Source organism: Carettochelys insculpta, chromosome 6 (assembly GCF_033958435.1).
Source record: "Carettochelys insculpta isolate YL-2023 chromosome 6, ASM3395843v1, whole genome shotgun sequence".
Taxonomy (NCBI): Eukaryota; Metazoa; Chordata; order Testudines; family Carettochelyidae; genus Carettochelys; species Carettochelys insculpta.
The window spans coordinates 88564879-88587142 of record NC_134142.1 but is presented as its reverse complement, the minus strand read 5'-3'; the positions used below and the strand labels follow the sequence as shown (position 1 = coordinate 88587142).

Here is a 22264-nt window from a genome sequence, read left to right as displayed (position 1 = left end):
CTGCCTATCGCTCTGAAGCTGAAAATGCAAATAAAATGAACAGCGAAAAGTAATCTGATGATGCCTTCAGACTGATTATCCCATGAACAATCATGTTTCTGCAGACAGAGCATGGACACCCCATTAACAGGAAAGTCACAGGTTTAGCCTTGAGAGAACTCCTTAGATTCATACATATTCCTTTCATTCTTGGTGACTATTTTCCACTATAGATTTTTCATCCCTTTCGCCATACATGCACAGGAACACTTGACCCTGAAGCAATGTAGTTTCTATTCTCCAACTGAAGATTGGAAGTGGCTTGTGGAGTCAGAGAGGAGTTTGTTTCTGAAACTAAAAGTGTCTCTTCATTACAATACAACCACACCGATCACACCAGACTTCAAAACAGACGGCACTTTCACTCAGCATTGCTACAACTTATATTGAGCTCCAGAAATTAACAAGCTGTCCTGTGAAAAGCAGAAACACAGAAGTGTTTTCTATTGCTATTGGCCTAGTATAAGCAGAGGATATGCCATTTCAAACAGCTATCTCAAGTGGAAATGCAAGTCTGGAATGCAAAGTCTGCTCACATCTATTGAGAAAGTTGTAGAGGTAAACCCCATATATCAACCCACTCAAATATCAAGAGGTTGAAGTACTCAAAAGGGAAAGAAGGAGATGTGTTTGCCAAGCTTTAAACATGTGTCTCTAGTGTTGATTAGCTGTAGGCACAGTGGCTCAGACCGGGAAAGGGAAAAACAACCTTTAGCTCAGAACAAATTAGCACAAGAAATTATGATCACAAGCTATTAGGTCCACATAACTTAGAATGGCTACTCATTTAAATTTCGGGAGGACATGGAAAGCTACCAGCAACTGAGAGCCCACAGCCAGTGCGTCAGAAAAGAGAAGCCAGGCTGACACTATTCTTTACCTTAAGAGATTTGAGATATCGGTCTATAGGAAAACGTGGAATCTAGGGGAAAATTATGTTAGCAGGAATCAAGTAGAGCTGACAAGCAATTAAGAAATTAATCATGATTAAGCACGCTGTTAAACAATAATAGAATGCCCTTGAAATATTTTAAAAACTTCTAAAGTTTGATGAGTTCTTAGGAGTAGCACTGATGAAAGTTTAGTAGACAAGGCGCTGGTGGCCGATAATGCTTTAAAAATTGTCACTACTCCTACTGAAACTGCACTATCAAAACAAAAAGCAGTCAAGTAGCACTTTAAAGATTAGCAAAATAGTTTATTAGGTGAGCTTTCATGGGACAGACCCACTTCTTCAGACCATAGCCAGACCAGAACAGACTCCGCATTTCTGGCTATGGGCTGAAGAAGTGGTCTGTCCCACGAAAGCTCACCTAATAAACTATTTTGCTAGTCTTTAAAGTGCTACTTGACTGCTTTTTGTTTTGATAGTGTATAGACTAGCACAGCTTACTCTCTGTTACTATGAAACTGCACTAGTAGTAGCAATAGTAGAGAATTTTATGAAGTTTAGTGCAGCTCTAAAGAAGAAGGCCATTGTAGGGACACTGCATGCTATAGCTTATTGAATTAGTTGTCCTCTTCCTAGCACTGTCTGCACAATACTGTTGAGAAAAAAGGACAAAAGAAATTTCAAGCAATATGTTTTTATTATGCACTAAAAAGGAAAATCCATGAAACAAAACAAGATGTTCCTTACCTAAGGCCATGTGTACTTGACAAATTTTAGAAGTTTTTAACCAGTTAGTGAAAACCTAGTGCACGTCCAGACACTTCATGGCAAATACTCACTACCAATGGCAGCTCAAAACTGATCTCCCAAGCCTTGTTTGAAAGATTTTTTTGTTTTCCTTTTTGGGTGCACCAAGTAGCACAGATTCCCTGACTGTATAACCTGCCTGGACAGTCCTCCTTTCCTCCTAGCTTTCTGTTGTACAATACTCCAGAGTAAATTGCCTTATATGTTGCACCTGATATTCCACAGGTATGTCCTCTGGGCATTACTGGTGTGGAAGCACAGAGAGTTACCATGATTTTCTGATATCAAATGATATAAAATATGGGAAGGCAAAGTACTGGCTATAGATACAACTCAACCATGTTTACACTAGGGCCAGTGAGTGTTACAAACGGTTTACAAAGATAACACCTGTACCTATAGATAGGGCCTTCTGAAACTCAATCACAGGATGATTTATGGCCTGGGGTGAAAACCTTGGGGAAAAAAACCCATTGGTTGCGATATCTAAAAACAGGCAAATATTGGTGTATTGCAAATATTGCTTTGACATCAAACAATTCTGAAACTCAAAGCAAACCTACAGAAAGGTTTGTACAAGGTCCTGTGAGCAAATTCAGTTAGGGATAGAGTCACACAGCTTGAATCCGAGCTGTACGCCATGGTTTTCTTAATTTGAACCCAGACGGCCCTCTGCTTTTTTGTAAACACAGCTAAATTACTGCAAGTAAACCAGAGAGCAAAGATAAAAATCTATTTTAAATGAAGGAAAACCATTACCAAGTTGTGACGTTATACAACATGGAATCTGATATTCAAAATGAACTTATTTCCCCTATGCAAAGCTATCCTTCCTATTATACTTCCCCATGGTGTAAGAAACTGCTAGATGCAGAGATTTTACTGTTGCAAAATTTATTAGCATTGCCAGCACAATTTATAACTACTGATAAACTAAAGGACATTTAAGTTCTATTTTCTCATTCTTAGTGTGGCTACATATTGGACTTCTGCTGCACAACCTCAAGAGAAACATACCAGAAGATTAAGCAACACTGTAAGTAGTCTTAGTACAAAGCTACAATAAGTTTTAAGGAATATATTGTAACTAAAATAATGAAAAGCACATCAGTTACAGTACATCTAATATATAATGATTTTGTCACACTCCTCCTTGCTTATTGTTTTTAAGTCACTTTATACTTAATTTCAACAGGAAGGCTTCAGAAACAACTGCTAACTGGGACAAACAAAAGGGAAACTGTATCTTTAATGGTCTGTTATCGTCACATTTTTAAGTGAATGGGATGATTTCTTTTTGTTGCCAAGACAGCAACTGTTACTGTGGCAACCACACAATAACAGGAACACTTAAATGAAACAAACTCCACTCACCTGCACAATGATGCCCTTGCTCTTGTATTCTGCATGGAGGCCTCGAGAGAAGAAATCCACAAAAGCCTACAGAGAAGGAGGACATACTATATATATAAAAATGGAAACTAATGTGTCTGCAGTTTGTCAACATTCCTCAGAAGTTTCCAAATTGCTATTTTCACATCTTATACTTTTTAAACTAGACAAACTGGTTTGCAAACAAAAATGTGCAGATAAAGCAAAACCTTAGATTCATGTGTATGCTTACCAAGCGCATTATTCAAATGAGATGAAAGTTCAGAACAAAGATGTCCCCACCCAAAAAAGAATATCCAAACTCCTTGGAACTACTGGAAGCTCAAATCTTGTTACAAATTCATATTTTTCTGCTTAGACCCCTCTCAAGAGCAAAGGAGTTGGGGCTGGTATAACAAAGTTCAGTAAAATGGCTTCTTACTAACTGCCTGATTTGCTACGTTTATTTTTGAAAGGTAGTTATTTGCCACCTTACTTATCCATCAAAAAAACAAAAACAAAAAACACTGTCAAAAACATTTACCAACCTCATAGAGCAGTTGTACAAGATGTGTTACTCATGTCCATTTCATGTAGGCGTGTATGCGCTGCATCACAACTGTCAGAAGATTCTTCCCTTAGCGATACCGGTTACATCAGTAATGGAGCCCCTTCGAGTAGCAACTCCATGGTGGTACATATCCCTGCCAACCTTCTCTCCTTTCAGATCCTTCTTGCCAGAACACTTGGACAAAGGGAGATGGGCAATATTTGGAATGGACATGAGCAACTCATCCGGAACAACAGTTGAGAGGTAAGTAACTTTTTTCTTTTTCAAGTGATTGCTCACGTCTATTCCATTTAAGTGATTCTCAGGTTGGACGGCTGGAGCAGGGGTCAAAACTTATAAGGAAATGGGGTGCAAAACTGCTCTGCATCCCCAGTCTGCTGGAGATGGCAAAACGAGTGGAGAACATATGGATGGAGGACCGGGTGGCTGCCCTACATATGTCCTGCATGGGCACCTGCATAAAGAATGTGACTGATAACACTTAGGTCGTGCTGGAATGAACAAGTGCTGGGACTGGAACATTTGCAAGATTGTAGCAGGCCCTAATGCATGATGTGATACATGCCAAAACACGCTGACATGAAACCAGGAGCCTCTTCATCCTCTCCGCTATGGAGATGAAGAGCTGAGGGGACTTAAGTGGTTTTGCATGCTCTGCAAATAAAGTTAAAGCATGCCTCACATCCACAGAGTGCAATCTGTGTTCCCCAACACTGGAGTATGGTTTGGGGAAGAAGACCAGGAGGAACACATCCATATTCATGTGAAAGTGTGATGCTATCTTACAGAAGAATGTGGGAATGAGAGTAACATCTTTATAGAAGATCACGTAAGGAAGCTCCCATGCTGGAACACTCAGCTCTGATACCTGTCTAGCTGAGGTGATGGCAATGAGAAAAGCCACTTTCCAGGACAGGTGTAGTAAAGAGCATGTTGTCACAGGTTCAAACAGTGGGGCCATTAGCCTAGCGTGAACCAGGTTGAGGCCCTAGGATGGTAGGGATTGGTACACGAGAAGATACAGCCAGTCCAGGCTCCTCAGGAAGTAGCCTACAGGCAGGTTGCTGAAGACAGACCTTTCCCCAGGCCTCTGGTTGGAATGTGGAAATGGCCTCTAGGTGAACCCTGACAATATGGCCAAACTGTGTTGTTTTAGATCAAACAGGTTATCTAAGATAACAAGGATCAGAGCTTACAGTGCAGGGATGCCCTGCTGTAGGGACCAAATGGAAAAGCAGTTCCATTTGGCCTGATTATTAGCTCAGGCAGAGAGTCTTCTGCTCCCCAGTAGCATTTCTTGGACTGACTCAGAGCACTGGTGCTCAGGTCAGTCATAGATCCACAAGGTAGAAGGACTCCAGACTGGGGTGACAATTGGCCCTGGTCCTGAGTGATGCCAGTAGGAAAGACACTTGCAGAATGCAAGGACCAAGACGCTCCCACAACCAACACAGGTAGCAAGAATGAACTGAGGGGGCGGAGGATCAGCAGGGTTATATATGTGCTGCCATGGAGGCACTACTTCAAGCAGCTCCACTGCCAGTCCAACGGTACCACTAAGGGAAAAATCTTCTGACAATCATGCATGTGACATGCACACACCAAAACAGAATGGATATGAGCAATCACTCTAAGAACAAAATGGTTTTGCGCTTTGCAAAACTGAAGTGTTTCAATATTCGCAATTTTTCTTTCACAGAACTGTTGCATGTCCACTGCAAAAGTGGCATTTGCTCCTTTTGAGGAACACCACTTTTCATTCTCCATCAGTTGCAGGTTTACAAGTTACAAGTGCAACATCTTATGGAACAAAAGGTGATAAAGGAAGGAAATTGGTAAGGATTATCAAGACGCTATCTTCCAGCTCAATACAGCAAACAGACCCTGCTGTTTTCCTCTCTTTCCACACCCACTCCCTAATGATGAACACAACAGTTGCAATTTAACACTCTGTTGGTGTCTTAATAACCCAAAGTTACTCACCAACTCCAACACTGTTTCGGACCATAAGGTTTCCAAATCATATTTCTCCTGTGTTTCATTTTTAGCAAGGTGAGACCCAAGAGGTGTCAGATGCAAGGATCATCATGACTAACAAGGCTGTACACTTCCTTCATTGAGCTAATGCATTTTATTTGTATTATAAAGTTAAACAAAACTATTTATCAATAACTTAAATTCATTTATTCAAGAAAAAAATCAGCTCTAGAAAAAATGCACTAAAGAGAGCAGCAGCTGCATCAGAGCTGCGTCAATAGAGACTGTCAAGAAAAAAATATTAGATCTGTTTTGCTATTTTCCTTCATTGACCACATCATTACTACATTAGTAAAAGTCCTAATTACAACCAGTGCTTTGTTAAATTCATAGTATCCATACTCATCTCTATTAAGTGGTCATCTCACTGAATTTCTCCGCCTGTACCCAAAGCAGAGGCTGTACTCCCACACAATTCAATATTATCTACAGAGAGATCTACCTGAGCATAGGCAAGCATCGAAAGAAAATCAGGTTCTGTTGTATGCCAGATGGGTCCATGCACTTTATATTTTCACATTACATGTACAAATTAAGTCAAAGCTTAGAAGAAAATCTAAGCAGGCCATCTACAGTAGCAGTCAGCAACCCCTGGCACAGGTGCCAAGAGTGGCACACAAACTGATTTTCATCGGCATGCAAGGCAGGAGCTCAGCCCCTCCCTGCCTCTCCTCTCCCATGCACTCAGGAGCTTGTTCAAAGCCATGCTGCCTGTGGATTAACAAAAGACCAGACAATGCCACCAACCATCACCTAAATGGTAAAGCTCTGCATCTTAATTTATTTATTAATGACACTGCTGTAAGTAGGACTATTACTGACTTTAAGACCCACTTCTTCAGATTCTCAGGCAGATAATTAAACCCTGGATTCTAATTTGAACCTTGACATCATCAACATGATTCAGTACCCAGGCCCAAATATTCATGAGACAAGGAAGGGTCTAGCTGGGAATAACCACCAAAATGGCACACGAAGTCCTAAATCTAGCGTTACAGGAAAATGTGATGGAAAATCAAGAAGGGGACACAAAACAAAACAAGTTTAAACTACCGACAGCACTAACTATATTTTGTGAAGTTCTGGAAAGAGTGTCACAAGGATTATAACATTAAAAGTGCTGACTCAGACCATGCAGCTATCAGAACTGGAGTCATGGGTGTCCCGCTGTACCCTTTACCATTTCAAGTGAGTATGTGAGGCAATAATGAGCACATGGGTGGACCACTGAACGCACTTAACCCTCAGTGGGCTACCATCACTCAAAGAAGGCAGTATTTTGCTAACCCTAGCTCTTCTCAGTGCGATGACAGCTTCTTATTCAGACAAGTGGTGAAATGATCCACTTCACTGGATTCCCTATTGGAACCTGATGCACAACTATCTTGATATATGAACCACTTAGAATCATAGAACACTAGGACCGGAAGGGGCCTCGAGAGGCCATTGAGTCCAGTCCCCTGCCCCGACGGCAGGACCGACCACTATCTACACCATTCCTGATAGACATCTATCTAATCTGTTCTTAAATATCTCCAGCGAGGGAGATTCCACAACCTCCCTTGGCAACTTATTCCAGTACTTGACCACCCTGACAGTTAGGAACTTTTTCCTAATGTCCAACCTAAACTTCCCTTGCTGCAGCTTAAGTCCATTGCCTCTTGTTCTCTCCTCAGAGGCCAAGAAGAACAAGTTTTCTCCCTCCTCCTTATGACACCCTTTAAGATATCTGAAAACTGCTATCATGTCCCCCCTCAATCTTCTCTTTTCCAAGCTAAACAAGCCCAATTCCTTCAGCCTTTCTTCATAAGTCATGTTCTCCAGACCTTTTATCATTCTAGTTGCTCTTCTCTGGACCTTCTCTAATTTCTCCACATCTTTTTTGAATTGGGGTGCCCAGAACTGGACACAATATTCCAGCTGAGGCCTAACCAGCACAGAGTAGAGCGGGAGAATGACTTCTCGTGTCTTGTTCACAACACACCTGCTAATGCATCCCAGAATCATGTTTGCTTTTTTTGCAACAGCATCACACTGTTGACTCATATTTAACTTGTGATCTACTAGAACCCCTAGATCCCTTTCTGCTGTACTCCTTCCTAGACAGTCTTTTCCCATTCTGTATGCGTGAAACAGATTATTCCTTCCTAAGTGCAACACCTTACATTTATCTTTATTAAACTTCATCCTGTTTACTTCAGACCATTTCTCCAATTTATCTAGATCATTCTGAATTATGACCCTATCCTCCAAGGTAGTTGCAACCCCTCCCAGCTTGGTATCATCTGCAAACTTAATAAGTGTACTTTCTATGCCAATATCCAAATCATTAATGAAGATATTGAACAGAACTGGTCCCAAAACAGACCCCTGCAGAACCCCACTTGTTATGCTTTTCCAGCAGGATTGAGCACCATTAACAACTACTCTCTGGGTACGATTAGCCAGCCAGTTATGCACCCACCTTATTGCAGCCCCATTTAAGTTGGACTTGCCTAGTTTGTCGATAAGAATATTATGTGAGACCATATCAAATGCTTTACTAAAGTCTAGGTATACCACATCCACTGCTTCTCCCTTCTCTACGAGTCTCGTTATCGTGTCAAAAAAAGCTATCAGGTTGGTTTTACATGATTTGTTTTTTTACAAAACCATGCTGGCTGTTCCCTATCACTTTACTACCTTCCAAGTGCTTGCAGATGACTTCCTTAACTACCTGCTCCATTACCTTTCCTGGCACAGAAGTTAAGCTGACTGGCCTGTAATTTCCTGGGTTGTTCTTGTTCCCCTTTTTGTAGATGGGCACTATATTTGCCCTCTTCCAGTCTTCTGGAATCTCTCCTGTCTCCCATGACTTTCCAAAAATGAGAGCTAACGGCTCAGCTACCTCTTCTATCAGCTCCTTGAGGATTCTAGGATGCATTTCATCAGGCCCTGGTGACTTGCAGACATCTAATTTTTCCAAATGGTTTTTAACTTGTTCTTTTTTTATTTCAAAAACTAACTCTACCCCTTTTCCACCAGCATTCACTATGTCAGGCATTCCTTCAGACTCCTCTGTGAAGACCGAAACAAAGAAGTCATTAAGCATCTCTGCCATTTCCAAGTTCCCCATTACTGCTTCTCCCTCCTCACTGAGCAATGGCCCTACCCTGTCCTTGGTCTTCCTCTTGTTTCTAATATATTTGTAAAAGGCCTTCTTGTTACCCTTTATACCTGTAGCTAGTTGGAGCTCATTTTGTGCCTTAGCCTTTCTAATTTTACTCCTGCATTCCTGTGTTATTTGCCTATGTTCATTCTTTGTAATTTGTCCTAGTTTCCATTTTTTATAGGATTCCTTTTTTAGTTTGAGATCATGCAGGATCTCCTTGTTAAGCCAAGGCGGTCTTTGCCCATATTTACTATCTTTCCTACATTGGGGAATAGCTTGTTTTGGGCCCTTAATAATGTCTCTTTGAAAAACTGCCACCTCTCCTCAGTTGTTTTTCCCCTCAGTTTTTCCTCCCATGGGATCTTACCTACCAGCTCTCTGAGTTTACCAAAATCTGCCTTCCTGAAATCCATCATCTCTATTTTGCTGTCTTCCCTCCTACCAGTCCTTAGAATTGTGAATTCTATGATTTCATGATCACTTTCACCCAAGCAGCCTCCCACATTCAAATTCTCGACCAAGTCCTCCTTATTTGTTAAAATCAAATCCAGAACAGTTTCTCCCCGGTGGCTTTTTCAACTTTTTGGAATAAAAAATTGTCTCCAATGCAGTCTAAGATCTTATTGGATAGTCTGTGCCCCGCTGTATTAGTGTCCCAGCATATATCTGGATAGTTAAAGTCCCCCATCACCACCAAATCCTGGGCTCTGGATGATTTTGTTAGTTGTTTAAAAAAAAGCATCATCCACCTCTTCCACCTGGTTAGGTGGCCTGTAGTAGGCTCCTAACAGGACATCACCCTTGTTTTTTACCCCTCTTAAACTAACCCACAGAATCTCAACACGTCCATCTCCTATGTCCATCTCCACCTCAGTCCAAGTGTGTACATTTTTTTATATATAAGGCAACACCTCCCCCCTTTTTTCCCTGTCTATCTTTCCGAACCAGGCTGTAGCCTTCAATACCAACATTCCAACTTATGAGGCTATATCATGGATCGACTCCGTTTGCATGAGATTGTGCTCCTCCTTCCTGACAGGTATTTGGCAGGTGGGTTTTAAGACTGGAGTATGCTTCCAGAACAATAGGACTTTAGCAGAGATGCATCAGATGGCAAATGACCACAGTGCCTCAGAAAGAACTCAGGAACCCCTGACTTCACGTAGCAAGGTCTAAAAGGTATGCATGACTGAGGTTACAAAATAAAATCGACTTAATTTAACCTCAATCTTGTAAACTCTAAGTTAATTGTCCACAAACATTCTGGAAAGTCGAGCTACCATTCCTCTGCGTCGATTTACTGCATCTCCATTGCTTTATCCAAGTTCAACTGTGTGAGCAATGTATTGTGGGTACCCACCCTATGGTGCCTGAGCCCTATTGCATTCTGGGGGTTTCGTACCATGCTTCTCTAGGTTTCCAAAATACCGTGTGGCACCACGATACCAGATCATTACCTGGTTGTTACCTGGCATGGCAAGGTGTGCCACGGTGGAAGCCACAATAAGTCAGGCCTGCCCAAAAACCTCGTGCAAAAAATGAGTACCTGGATGAGGCCTTCCTGGAGATCTCCAAAAAGGATAAGTGCATCATCCCCAGAACATTAACACGCTGTTTTGAGGGGTACAGATCCATAGAAAACCTATACTTATACCCAGGCTCAACCTGCTTGCTGCATTCAGAAAAAAATACTCACCAGAACAGCTGGGCCCTGGTGTTTTGGGGATCGGAGTAGAGGGGCCAGCTCAAGGTCAAGGGTGAAGAGCTCCACGCTGTCAGGAACAGCTCCCTCAGGCCCCTGCTGGTTGCCCCGTCCTTCTCTCCTTTGGCCTCTTCTGCCCCGTTTCAAGACTTAGCTCCTCTTGCTTCATCCTGGACTCCAGAACAGGACCTTCTTAAGAGTCCAAATTGAGAACGAGCAACGAGGTCGGATCCCTCCCCAGAATGGCTTCCAGCATTTTGTAATACAAGCACGTCTTTGGAGATGACCTGGTGGGCGTTAGTATCATCCTGAGGGATCACTGGAGGGGGCACCATGATGGCTTCATCAGGGGATGAGGAGGAAGATGCTGAGAGGAGCGGCTGCCGCCACTCACAGGAGCAGGGAAACTGGCCAGTACAGCAATGCCAGTCGGTTTCCCCTCTCCTTACAGCAGCAGGCAGCCCAGTGCCAGGCTCTTGGCCATATCCCCCTGTATTCTTATAGGGGAAAAGTCCCCTTTATACGTCGTTTTGCTTTACATTGCAACTTCACGGTCCCTAAACATGACAAATAAAGGGGACCAGCTATATCATATCAACAAACTCGCTCTCTGGGAGCCACTTTGCCAACATTGATGCACTGGCAAATAACAGGGGTGCTAAGTTCTCAGAGAACCATCCCTGGACAACAGTGTGATAGCAAAGGGCGACCAAAGAGTTCCTGCCACTGGTGCTGTGGGGCTCATGCCTCCACAGGTCTGCGCTCCTCATCTGACAACACCTGAAGAATGGTGTCCTGCCCCAATATCTCTCTCTCTCTCTCTCTCTCTCTGAGGGACTATGGGTGGCTCTCCTCTCTGCCCTCACAGAAGTACGAGAGCAATGGGTGTTTGGCAACCAAGGGGCAAATGGTGGCTTCCCTCTATGCCGATTGTCCATTAATGCCAATGTCAATGGCACCAGTATGTCCATAATGACCTGTGCCTCTTGGAAGGCCTCAGGCATGGATGGGACTGTTGGAGAAGGTGCTGTGGATTGTGCAGTCCTTTGCTGCTCAGTCACAGACTGTGTGTCTCTGGTGCACGGTTTGAGACAGTTCACCTTCTTGGCTTTCTTCACTGGGAACTGGCAACTTGTCCTTCTCTACTCCCTTTGCCCATCTGGGCACTGACGACTTATGGTAATGAGCCAAGGGTAATAATGGAGCACTCCACACCGAAGCACTGGTGCTTGCAGCAAGTCTGACCACTGGTCTTGTGGTGTGAGCACAACATTCTCGAGCAGGGCCCTCAAGCAGATCACCCTGTCTTAAACTATCCTCAGATGAAAGGACCTGCAGATCCTTCACTTATCTGAGATGTGACCTTCTCCCAGACAAAGGCTGCAATCAGTGTGAGAACAGCAACATAATGCACAGTCTTTAAGCTAGGAGTGTGAGTCATGCCGCATCCCCAGGCTAAGTCCCAAACAGCGGACTAACAGCACCTATCTACAACTATCTAGAAGTACTTGCAGGTCATCATCATCATCATCAACCATGGGCTAAGCGCCCATTGGTGTCCGATGCCTGTCTCACTATTTCCTTCCATTTTTCCCTATCCAGTGCGAAGTGGCTTAGTTTCTGTAGACTAGCTCCGCATCAATCTACTACATCATCTATCCATTCTCTGTGGGGTCTGCCTCTCCTATTCAAACCATCCATTATGCCGAATACTAAGGTCTTGATTTTCCGTTCGTTGTTCATTCTGCAAATACGTCCAAATGGTTGTAGCTTCCGTTTTATAACCTTATGCAGCAGGTTCTCTTTCAGCTGTATCTTCCTATATAGCTCCTCACTGGTGACCTTCTGCATCCATCCTATTCTCAGGATCTTTCTATAACAACTCTTTTCAAACGCTAATATTCTTCTTTTCGAATCTTTCGTTATCACCCATGTCTCACATCCGTACAACATGCTGCTGAATACACACATTTTCAAGATGACCAGCTTCGTTCTTAAGCTAACTGCTTTGCTTTTCCAGATCTTATCCGCCTTCAAACTCGTCCTTGCTTTTGCTATTCTAGTCGCAATTTCCTTTTTAGTCTAGATCATACGTTATGTTGCTCCCCAGATATGTGAACTTCTCTACATTTTCTAATTCAATACCATCCACACTGATCTTCCTTCCTATTTCCTTACCTCCAAATACCATTCTTTTTGTTTTATTGATGTTCATAATCAGTCTGTACTGCTTCCCTTCTTTAACACCCACAGTTTTCGCTAGCTTCTCCTCATCTTCCTCAATAACTATATCATCCGTGAACCTCAAGTTGTTAATTCTTTTCCCGTGCACAGATATCCCTTCTACCTCTTCCTTGATCTTGTCCATCACTCTCTCCAGATGTGCGATGAAGATACGTGGTGATATTGGATCTCCTTGTCTTGTACCTCTACTTGTTTTAAACCAACTTCCCAACGTCCTGCATATTTACAGGTACTTAATACAAAGAACTATTTACAAGTGAAAAAGAGGGAGTGCTATGCTAAGACTAAGCCTAAGCAGAGCACGCAGTTCCAAGGACCATCACTGGTGGCAAGAAGGAACTGAGGAGGGAAGGGGCCTGACGCCACCTCTATAGCATGGCATGTGCACCACTCCAGGGAGTGCTTAGTCTGGCTCTCCTACAGGTGCTGCTGAGGGACAACACACACACTTATGTTGAATGAAAATCAATCACTCGAAGAAGAAAAGGTGGAATTGTTTAATAAAAACAATGGGAGAGGTTATACTCTACATTTTTGTCCTATCATACAACAGGGGAGTCGTGTTCCAAAATATCTTAGAGGGAGAAAAATACCAATATCTTTTTATATAAAGATTAATTTTCACACGTTCTGTTCCCATAGGTTCACATCACACAATATTTGCCTTGTGTTAAAGTTAATGTCCTCCTTTAAAAAAAAAGGTATCAAATTATTGAGGGTTTAAAAAATTGCAGTTGGTATGTGAAAGTGTTTGCACACCTCACAAAACATTAGGTTGACATGATAGCAAAACAAATATGCCTTGCTTTTCTCTCCTGCTCCAACCTTTCACTGTTCACAGAACGGTAAGCTCAGTAATCACTAGTTTTAGGGCATGTCTACACTGTCTGCACTTCATACTATGAGGGTGTGACCAGCAATTTGCATTGAAGTTCTGAGCTGTAACTCCCTTGTGTGGATACTACAGGCAAAATACTAAAAAGGTTTCTACTTTGCATTAACATAGTCCTATCTGAAGGGTTCATTTTAATGTGGGCTTGGAACCATTTAGTTCATACCCACAGCATCCACAGAGGAGAGTCACAGCGCAGTACTAAGTGCATGCTGTTATTCATACCCTCATATTCCGAATCACAGAGCAGTGTAGACAAATCCTTACTTTATCAGAGTACTCCAGAAAAAATTGTTCTTACCATTTTTATTGTTATGTTTCTGTTTGATATTTCAGATTGCGGCATAGCAAAAAGAAAAAGCAAATGTACCTTCGTTGCTGAGTACAGAGCGAGCAACGGAGAGGGAAACATGCCAGCAGCTGAAGAGATATTCAGGATTACTCCCTTAGATCTGAAAGGAAATGAAAACAGTCACTTGCAGGAAAGCGCACAATGGCGCTGACATACAGGTTTCAAAAGTCTCTGTCAATGAACGTGAAATGCTTCCTTCCAGTAATGGTTATGTAGATTCATTTAATTACTCTTCCAAAAAACAGTTGAGAGATTTGAAATTTGTTTTCTAACATCTGTACGAGACATGGACCTGATTCTCTTTTTGTTTGTATTAATCACTAGCAACTCCACAGAAGCCAAGGAAGTTACATAAATGCACAATAACGAGAAGAATTAGGCCATGTACATCTAGGCTAGGGGTTTCAAACTCTGAACGCCTAAGAGTCGCAAGGCCAACTTAATAAGGGCGCAAGTGCTGCTTTCAAAATCTCTGCTAATGTGGCAGAAACAGGAGAATTTTGTCCTGTATTTTGCACTTCTACAGTATCCTCATAAAACATTCTGAACTGATTTATAAACATCAATTCACAATGCCCTTGGTGAGGTAACACGTATTTCTTTCTACTTTTTACAGTCAGTTCACAAAGTGAAGTTACAGGATTATACTGTATTTGCCTGTTGATTGGGACATTAATTATGCTATTTACAGAGGTATTTCAGCTTCAGTTACCCTGTTTCCTTAAAATTTCAGCACTGCCATTGCAGAGGAGTTACCTGCCAACAGAATACCTTGGAAGCACAAAGACGGTAACATTTTGTATAAGTGTGCTTAGTAACATGAGAAGAACAAATTAAACAAAATGTATCTTGATTTCGGTTTATTAGCTGGGGTAGAGAGAGCAGCAGCTGTGCATATTCTTTCATTGATAACGAGGGTGAACTTAGGAGCTTTCTTTGTGTAAAACTTTTATACACGTGGATTTATATGGGGTTTTGGTCCAATTCAGGGCTGTGCTCCTGGGTGCTGACTATCTGAGCCCTCTCAGAGCTGAGCTGTTATGAGCAGCTGTTACACCCTTCTGGGGGTGAGAAGCTGTTAGCCCACTTCTGTGCCTTTGCTGGGAGACCCCAGAACTTCTGGCCTGGTGGGAGAGGGTGGTGAGGTGCTCTTGAGGGCAGGTGGGGGGGTGGGGAGGGCTCAGTAATACAATCAGCATATCAGGTGACAGTCTCAAGGGGATCTCTGTGATCCAACCCATAATAGGTGTGCTTCACTATTCTGGGTGGGTCAAACATAAAATTTCTCTCTCATCAGGGCTTATGGGCATGGGGGATGGGGAAAAAAGGGAGCCATGTTGATCTGTCCTAGTGCATTTTAGTGAAGATCCAAATCATCACAAAGCATAACGTGTTCAAGTAGGTAAAACTTAGTATAATGCACTTTGGTTTATATAGTAGTGTTGCACTTGTGTCTCTGTGTGCATACAAGGTAGAGCCATATAATGTCCCAAGGGTGAAGAAATAATGGAGCAGGCTTTATAATCTGTATGTGTCTGTAAGGCGAATACTTGACCACATCTTATGCCTTTCCTCTTCATTTGTTTAAGTACAGCACTAGAAGAATGTCTCTTCCTATAAATGAAGGTATTTAGATTTTGTGCTCTGGCTCACCTTCTGATTTCCTAATCCTTATGTTTTGAATCTGAGAATTACAATCTGCACTTTGAATTTTATTTAGATGAGCTGTAGATGTTTAAAGTATTTTCTGCTGTTTGCAAAGATGGGAGCCTCACAGCAGTACTCAAGAAATAAATTAAGATTTGTGTCTTTGTGGGCAAGAAAATCAGTTGCCTATTTTTTCTAGACAAATATCAAACTATAGTATATATTGCTATAAAAGTAGCAAGTACATAATTACATTATGGAGGAAGCTTGCTCTTTCCACTTTGCGTACAGCTGGAGCAGGCAGAGGTTACCATAGCAACACTGAAAAAGCTAAATATAGCATCTCTTACATTGTACTGCTTAAGGTAGAATGATTTTGAGGTGTTAGGGTGTGTTCCATAAGTCACCCTTTTTTATTTATTGATCAACTTTCTTCAGCAAACTGCTGCAGAAGTGGGCATATCAGTTTAATTTACCCAGCCAAGTTAGCCAAACCAACACCCTCTCCTTGTTCAAAATCTCTCCTTAAAAAAGCCTTTTTTTCTGTGATGTCTGCAAGAAACAAAGCTATCATCATGGGGTAATAGGAAACTGATCCCCACATCTGGATTCTTTGCCTTCCTTGGTGTTTAAATTGTGAGCTCTTCAGGTCTTTGCTTTTGTCTTTCGAATCACTGAAGCATGTTGTCACTACTAAACAAAACAGTAATGTATGGGGTTCCCAGTCTGTTGCATGGAGGCTGTATCTGTGGCATTTTTCATAGGAAATGCTATACTGGATCAGAAAAATATTCCACCTAGTTCAGTATTCTGTCTCTGACAACAGCCAGTACTATCTGCTTCAGAGGAAGAAACTCTGCAGTAAGTCATTACGGTGTAACCTACCCCTATGTAAAGCAGCTTCTTGATCCCCAATAAAGGTTGTTTATGCCTCAAAGCTTAAAGCCCTGGAAGGGATATAAACATTCACTATTCTTGTTTATCCACACAAACATCTGATCCTTTTTTGAACCCATCTAAGCTTTAGGCCTAAGTGAAATCATGTGGCAATTACTTCCGCAGCCGGTGTATGTGAAAAAGTATTCCCTTTCATCAGTTTTGAATTTCCAGTATTTCATTTTAATTAAATGTCAGCTTGCTTTTGTACGGCATGAGGGTGAATCTAAGGTTCCAGTCTCCTATCCCTATATCATTAGCTATTCCGTGTGCTTTTATCATAGCTCCTCTTCTTTAATCTTTCCATAGGGTAAATAGTTGTAGTCTTTTCAGACTCTTTGTATGAGTATTTTTTCCATCTTCCTTACAGTCTCAACAAATGCCCAGTATTTCTCCTATATCTCTTCTGACTGAGACTCATCAGAAAGACCTGAATTATACTGACCACCTGCTATGAAAAACTTGTGGCACCCATTGTTAACTTTTTGCCACAATGAAAACTGACAGATTAGTCCTCACTTTGTCTTAGCTAGTTCTTAGCCATATTAATACTTTGCCTCTCCCACCATGGATTGAAGGAGACAAGAGGACTGCTGCAAAAATAAATAATATCATGATCACGAATTCTGAAGCTTTAGCAGGAAAAAGTTATTCACATTTCATAATAAAAGTGCTTTTACTAAGTATAAAATGTAGGATTTAAGTAGTTACAAGTGAAAACAGACAAATCAAAGCAAGACACTAAGCAACAAACAAATATGCCAGCTAAAGCTAATACACCAAAAGAAATGGTTACAAAACATAATTCTTCAACCTAGTCCCTAACTTCAGGTTAAATCATCTTAGTCAGAGCTGATCTCTTCTCTAACCCAGGGCCTAAGAGCTTCTCCTCTCATAAGTGTTCTTTATTTTCAGGCCTTTTTCATGTATAACCCCTTAGGGTAGAGCAGGAGTTTCAAACACTGGTTGAAAACAATCAATGATTACATCCCATTCTTTAAACAGAATTTCCCCAGCATGGGAAATCTTTGTTCAGTTCTCTCCCCACCACCCTATCCCACTCCTCAAAAGACTACAAAAATTCAAGATGGCTGCCTGCATCAAGTGGCATGGTCACTCCTTTATAGGAGCAACCACAGTTTAGGCTTACAGTAAAAACAAAACCATTCACAGATTGTCTTCAGCACCGGACCATTAAATTCCTGATGTACCACTAATAGCTTTCACTAAAAGACAGATTAATAAAACAGGTTTTCAACTTAATATTTCTGACTTTACATACAAGAATGATACATGCACACAAACTGAATACACGTGTTCAGGGGATCACAGGCTCTCGAATGATAGATTTGCCCTGTTTTGCATAAAGCATATTCAAGTTATGCATATTAACATACTTCCATAACAATGTGGAGGAGTAGCATCACAACACCCACTTTCATTCCCACTTTTGACCAGATCTATCAGAGCTATAGGTTCTGAACAGTGTCAATAGCCTAGCAGTCTATACCACTGTTTCTCAACCAGAGGTATGTATATCCTTGGGGGCATATCAAGGTCTTCCACGGAGCACATCAACTCATCTAGCTACTTGCCTAGTTTTACAACAGGCTACATTAAAAAACACTAGTAAAGACAATACAATCTAAAAATTATTCAGATAATTGCTTGTTTCTACTGCTTCATATGCCTTATGCTGAAATGTAAGTACTATATTTCTACTCCAATTCATGTATGTGATAATAAGATGGTAGAAAGTCATCAACTTTTCAGTAGTATTCTTCTACGATATTTTTGCATTCTTTTATAAGTAAGTTGTTTTTAAATGAGTTGTAACTTGGTGGGATGCAAAACAAATCTGACTCCTGCAAAGGATACAGTAATCTGGAAAGGTTGAATGGAACCTGTTTCAAGACCTCAGGATTACCTTAAGACCATGTTTCTCAACCAGTGGTACACATACTCTTCAGAGCACATGAGAGAAGTCTGGGGGGTATTTATTTATTTATTTATTTTATATATATATAAAGGGGTACTTTATAGAAAAAACAACATTTGAGAAACACTGATCCACTATAGGCACATGGGGTTGCACAACTGGTTTCTGTAACCCATAAAGTAAAATCAGAAACAAAAATTGCTCCAGCAAGGATGTAGAGACTTCTGCCACCCATCTTTCCTTTCCATATTAAGAGCACCAACCAGGATCAGGGAATCATTTAACATGGCCGATATGACTAGGGGGAGAGGAGGAAGCTCTTTTGTGATGGGTGAGCAATTCTTGGTGCTAAAATTGATTTTTTGTCTTCCAAACACTTTTTGAATATTAGGTCTCACATTCTTGTGAATTAAGTATGTATTACCATGTTACAGATTGGACAACTGAGGCAGAAAGAAAGATGGCTAGTTGGGACTAGAACTCAGCATATATCAGTTCCCTGGTCTATACTCAGACTATGCCACTCAGTGTTTGTCAAGTTGTATGTAAGTGTATACCATGCTTAATAGAAAAGCAAAGCTCTTGCCTTGAGAAAGTGACAATCTAACTGAAACAAACAAAAAGACAAAAACAGAAGACCAAATTGTGCTACACACAGGATTTGAGGAGGAATGTAGGACAGGTTTGCAAAAAGAGGTGCTCTTAACAGGGCATAACTGAAGAAAGAGAGGCTGCTTGGTAGACAGAGTGGGAGGCCTCTTCAAAATGACAGGTGGTTTGAAGGCTGACACAATGCTGAGTGCGTAGTGAATAGAGCAAAAGAATAATCAGAAGAGAAAGCAAAAGGAAAACTGTTGTTTTATATGTGGTCTATTTTATATATGGCCTCTAGTTTTCATTGGTTACAATTTCTATTTGTTAAAAAGAATCCCAATATATCCAATGTTAAACCCCTCAGAAAAGCTAAGTGACCACCAATTTCCACAACAAAAGTAGAGCTACTTAGAATATTTTGACTGCATTTGACTCAGAGTAAGGAATATACACATTGGGGATGGTCTAGAAACTCTAGATGGTATGTGGTCCTGCTGAGAGGGCAGGGAACTGACCTCAATGACCTCTTGAGGTCCCTTCCAGTTCTAGTGTTCTATGATTCTACATACAGGACGTAATCCAGGAGATGCACTGCAACAAGACTGGGAGCCCCTTCATTAGCTCCGCAATGGCCAGGAAGAGCTGTGTGGCCTTACAGAAGGGCTTAGCCCAGTCAATATAGAAGGCAAGCACCTGTCTGACAGAGGGCATGCAGCTGTTGCTCCTACTGGGAGCTATAAGGTTTAGGATATAACATGGGCAGGAAAATGTCCTGACTAACATGGAACCCAGAGATCACTTTCAGCAGGAACACTAGGGCTACGTCTACACGTGCACCCAACTTCGAAATAGCTTATTTCGATGTTGCGACATCGAAATAGGCTATTTCGATGAATAACGTCTACACGTCCTCCAGGGCTGGCAATGTCGATGTTCAACTTCGACGTTGCTCAGCCCAACATCGAAATAGGCACAGCGAGGGAACGTCTACACGCCAAAGTAGCACACATCGAAATAAGGGAGCCAGGCACAGCTGCAGACAGGGTCACGGGGCGGACTCAACAGCAAGTCGCTCCCTTAAAGGGCCCCTCCCAGACACACTTTCATTAAACAGTGCAAGATACACAGAGCCAACAACTAGTTGCAGACCCTGTATATGCAGCACGGACCCCCAGCTGCAGCAGCAGCAGCCAGAAGCCCTGGGCTAAGGGCTGCTGCCCACGGTGACCACAGAGCCCCGCAAGGGCTGGAGAGAGAGTATCTCTCAACCCCCCAGGGGATGGCCGCCATGGAGGACCCCGATATTTCGATGTTGCGGGACGCGGATCGTCTACACGTCCCTACTTCGATGTTGAACGTCTAAGTAGGGTGCTATTCCCATCCCCTCATGGGGTTAGCGACTTCGACGTCTCGCCGCCTAACGTCGATTTCAACTTCGAAATAGCGCCCAACACGTGTAGACGTGACGGGCGCTATTTCGAAGTTACTGCCGCTACTTCGAAGTAGCGTGCACGTGTAGACGCAGCTTAGGTGAGGGTGAAATTGGATCTTGCACTTATGGAACATAGTTTATGGGGGCTCAAACATGAGGACCTGGGAGTTCAGACATCCTTGTGACAGAGGGGATAGCCATCAAGGCGGCCACAATCCAGGAGAAATAGAGAAGAAAGCAAATGGCCAGTGGTTTGAAGTGGGGGCCCATAAGCACTCAGGTTAAGGTCCCAAGTTGGGACTGGCTGGCAAAACGGCAGGTGAAGTCAGTCCATGAGCTTGAGGAAGTGCCCCACCATGAGGTGCGCAAAAGTGGAGCACCTGTCCTCTACAGGATGGAAGGCCAACATAGCTGCCAGGTGAACATTTACACACTAAGAAGCAAGGTCTTACTGCTTCAGGGACATGAGGTAGTCTAGCGCCTGTGGGACAGAGGTTGACAAAGGCACAAGGATTGTGATGAGGTCACCAGAAGGAACAGTTATTTGTCCTGTGAAACCTTTACGTAGACAGTTTATGGTTTCTGAGGAGGACCCATTGTACTGGCTCTGAACAAGCCTGCTCAGCAGGTGTCAACCATAAAGCCACCACACTATGAGATGAAGAGACCGGAGGTCCAGATGGCAGAGATGACAGTGGTTTTGCATAGTGAGGTCCAGAAACAGAGGAGGTCGAGTGGGCAGAAGCACAGAGCTGCATCAGCGTGGGGTACCAGTGCTGGAGTCACAATGGTGTTTCTACCTCATTTCCACAGCCACTGCGTAGTGGTAATGATGAACAATACAACCGCCATGTATTAAATCAACTGAGAAGGGGAGGCACGAGGGCAGAACAGAGTGGAATAGGATGACATATCCCAATCATATAGTACTGAGGACCCAGTGGTCGGATGTGATGGCCAAGCAGGCCTGGAGGAACAGGCTGTTTAGAAATGACAGCACAGAATCCAGTTGTGCAGGTATTCCAGTCTCCAGTGCACCATCAAAAGGAACACTTGGATGAGGAATTTGCTTGTCTGCGACCAGGCGCAGACTGTTGGCAGGAGTGATAGCTTGCTTGCATTGGTAGAAGTCTGAGCACCCAGGAGGCTGAAAGGGATGGGACTGCTCTTGGTGCTGCTGAGACAGCGGATTAAATGGTTTCTGCTTCATAGCCGGCATGTGACTGCTCAAGGACTTCACAGTACCACAAGAGTACTTGAGACTGTGGAAGTGGTTGTTGGTCTGTTGAGTGAACACCCCTGACACTTGAAAGGGAGGTTCTGGATTGTCTGCTGGGCCTCTGGAAGAAGCCCTGATGGTAAAAAGCCAGGCCACCTGGCGCATGGCTATGCCAAAGACAACGAAGTCGGCTGCAGAGTCACCCACAACAAGAGCCACCTGCAAACAGGTGAGAGACACCATCTTGCTCTCCTGCATAAGGACAGAGAACTTATCCCATAAGTAAAGCCTTTTTGAACTTGAGGGCCATGGCCCAGAAGTCAGTTGTAGAAGCTGAGAATGATCAGCTGGTTAGCCATAAGGCCTCCAATTGAATAGACCTTTTATCTGAAGAGGTCTAAGTGTCTGGCATCTTTGCCTTTGAGGCCAGACCCTGTTG

At 42.6% G+C, this 22264-nt stretch overlaps 1 protein-coding gene across 1 annotated transcript in view; it reads right to left on the bottom strand.

Annotated features, from left to right (window-relative positions):
* The window catches only part of HSD17B12 (hydroxysteroid 17-beta dehydrogenase 12), a 166846-nt gene that overhangs the window by 5867 nt on the left and 138715 nt on the right, over positions 1 to 22264 (bottom strand). The window contains exons 8-9 of the mRNA XM_074998955.1: positions 14077 to 14158; positions 3113 to 3178 (exon numbers count right to left, since the gene is read on the bottom strand). Of these exons, the coding sequence (XP_074855056.1) occupies positions 3113 to 3178; positions 14077 to 14158 (148 nt within the window). The remainder of the gene's footprint in view (positions 1 to 3112; positions 3179 to 14076; positions 14159 to 22264) is intronic.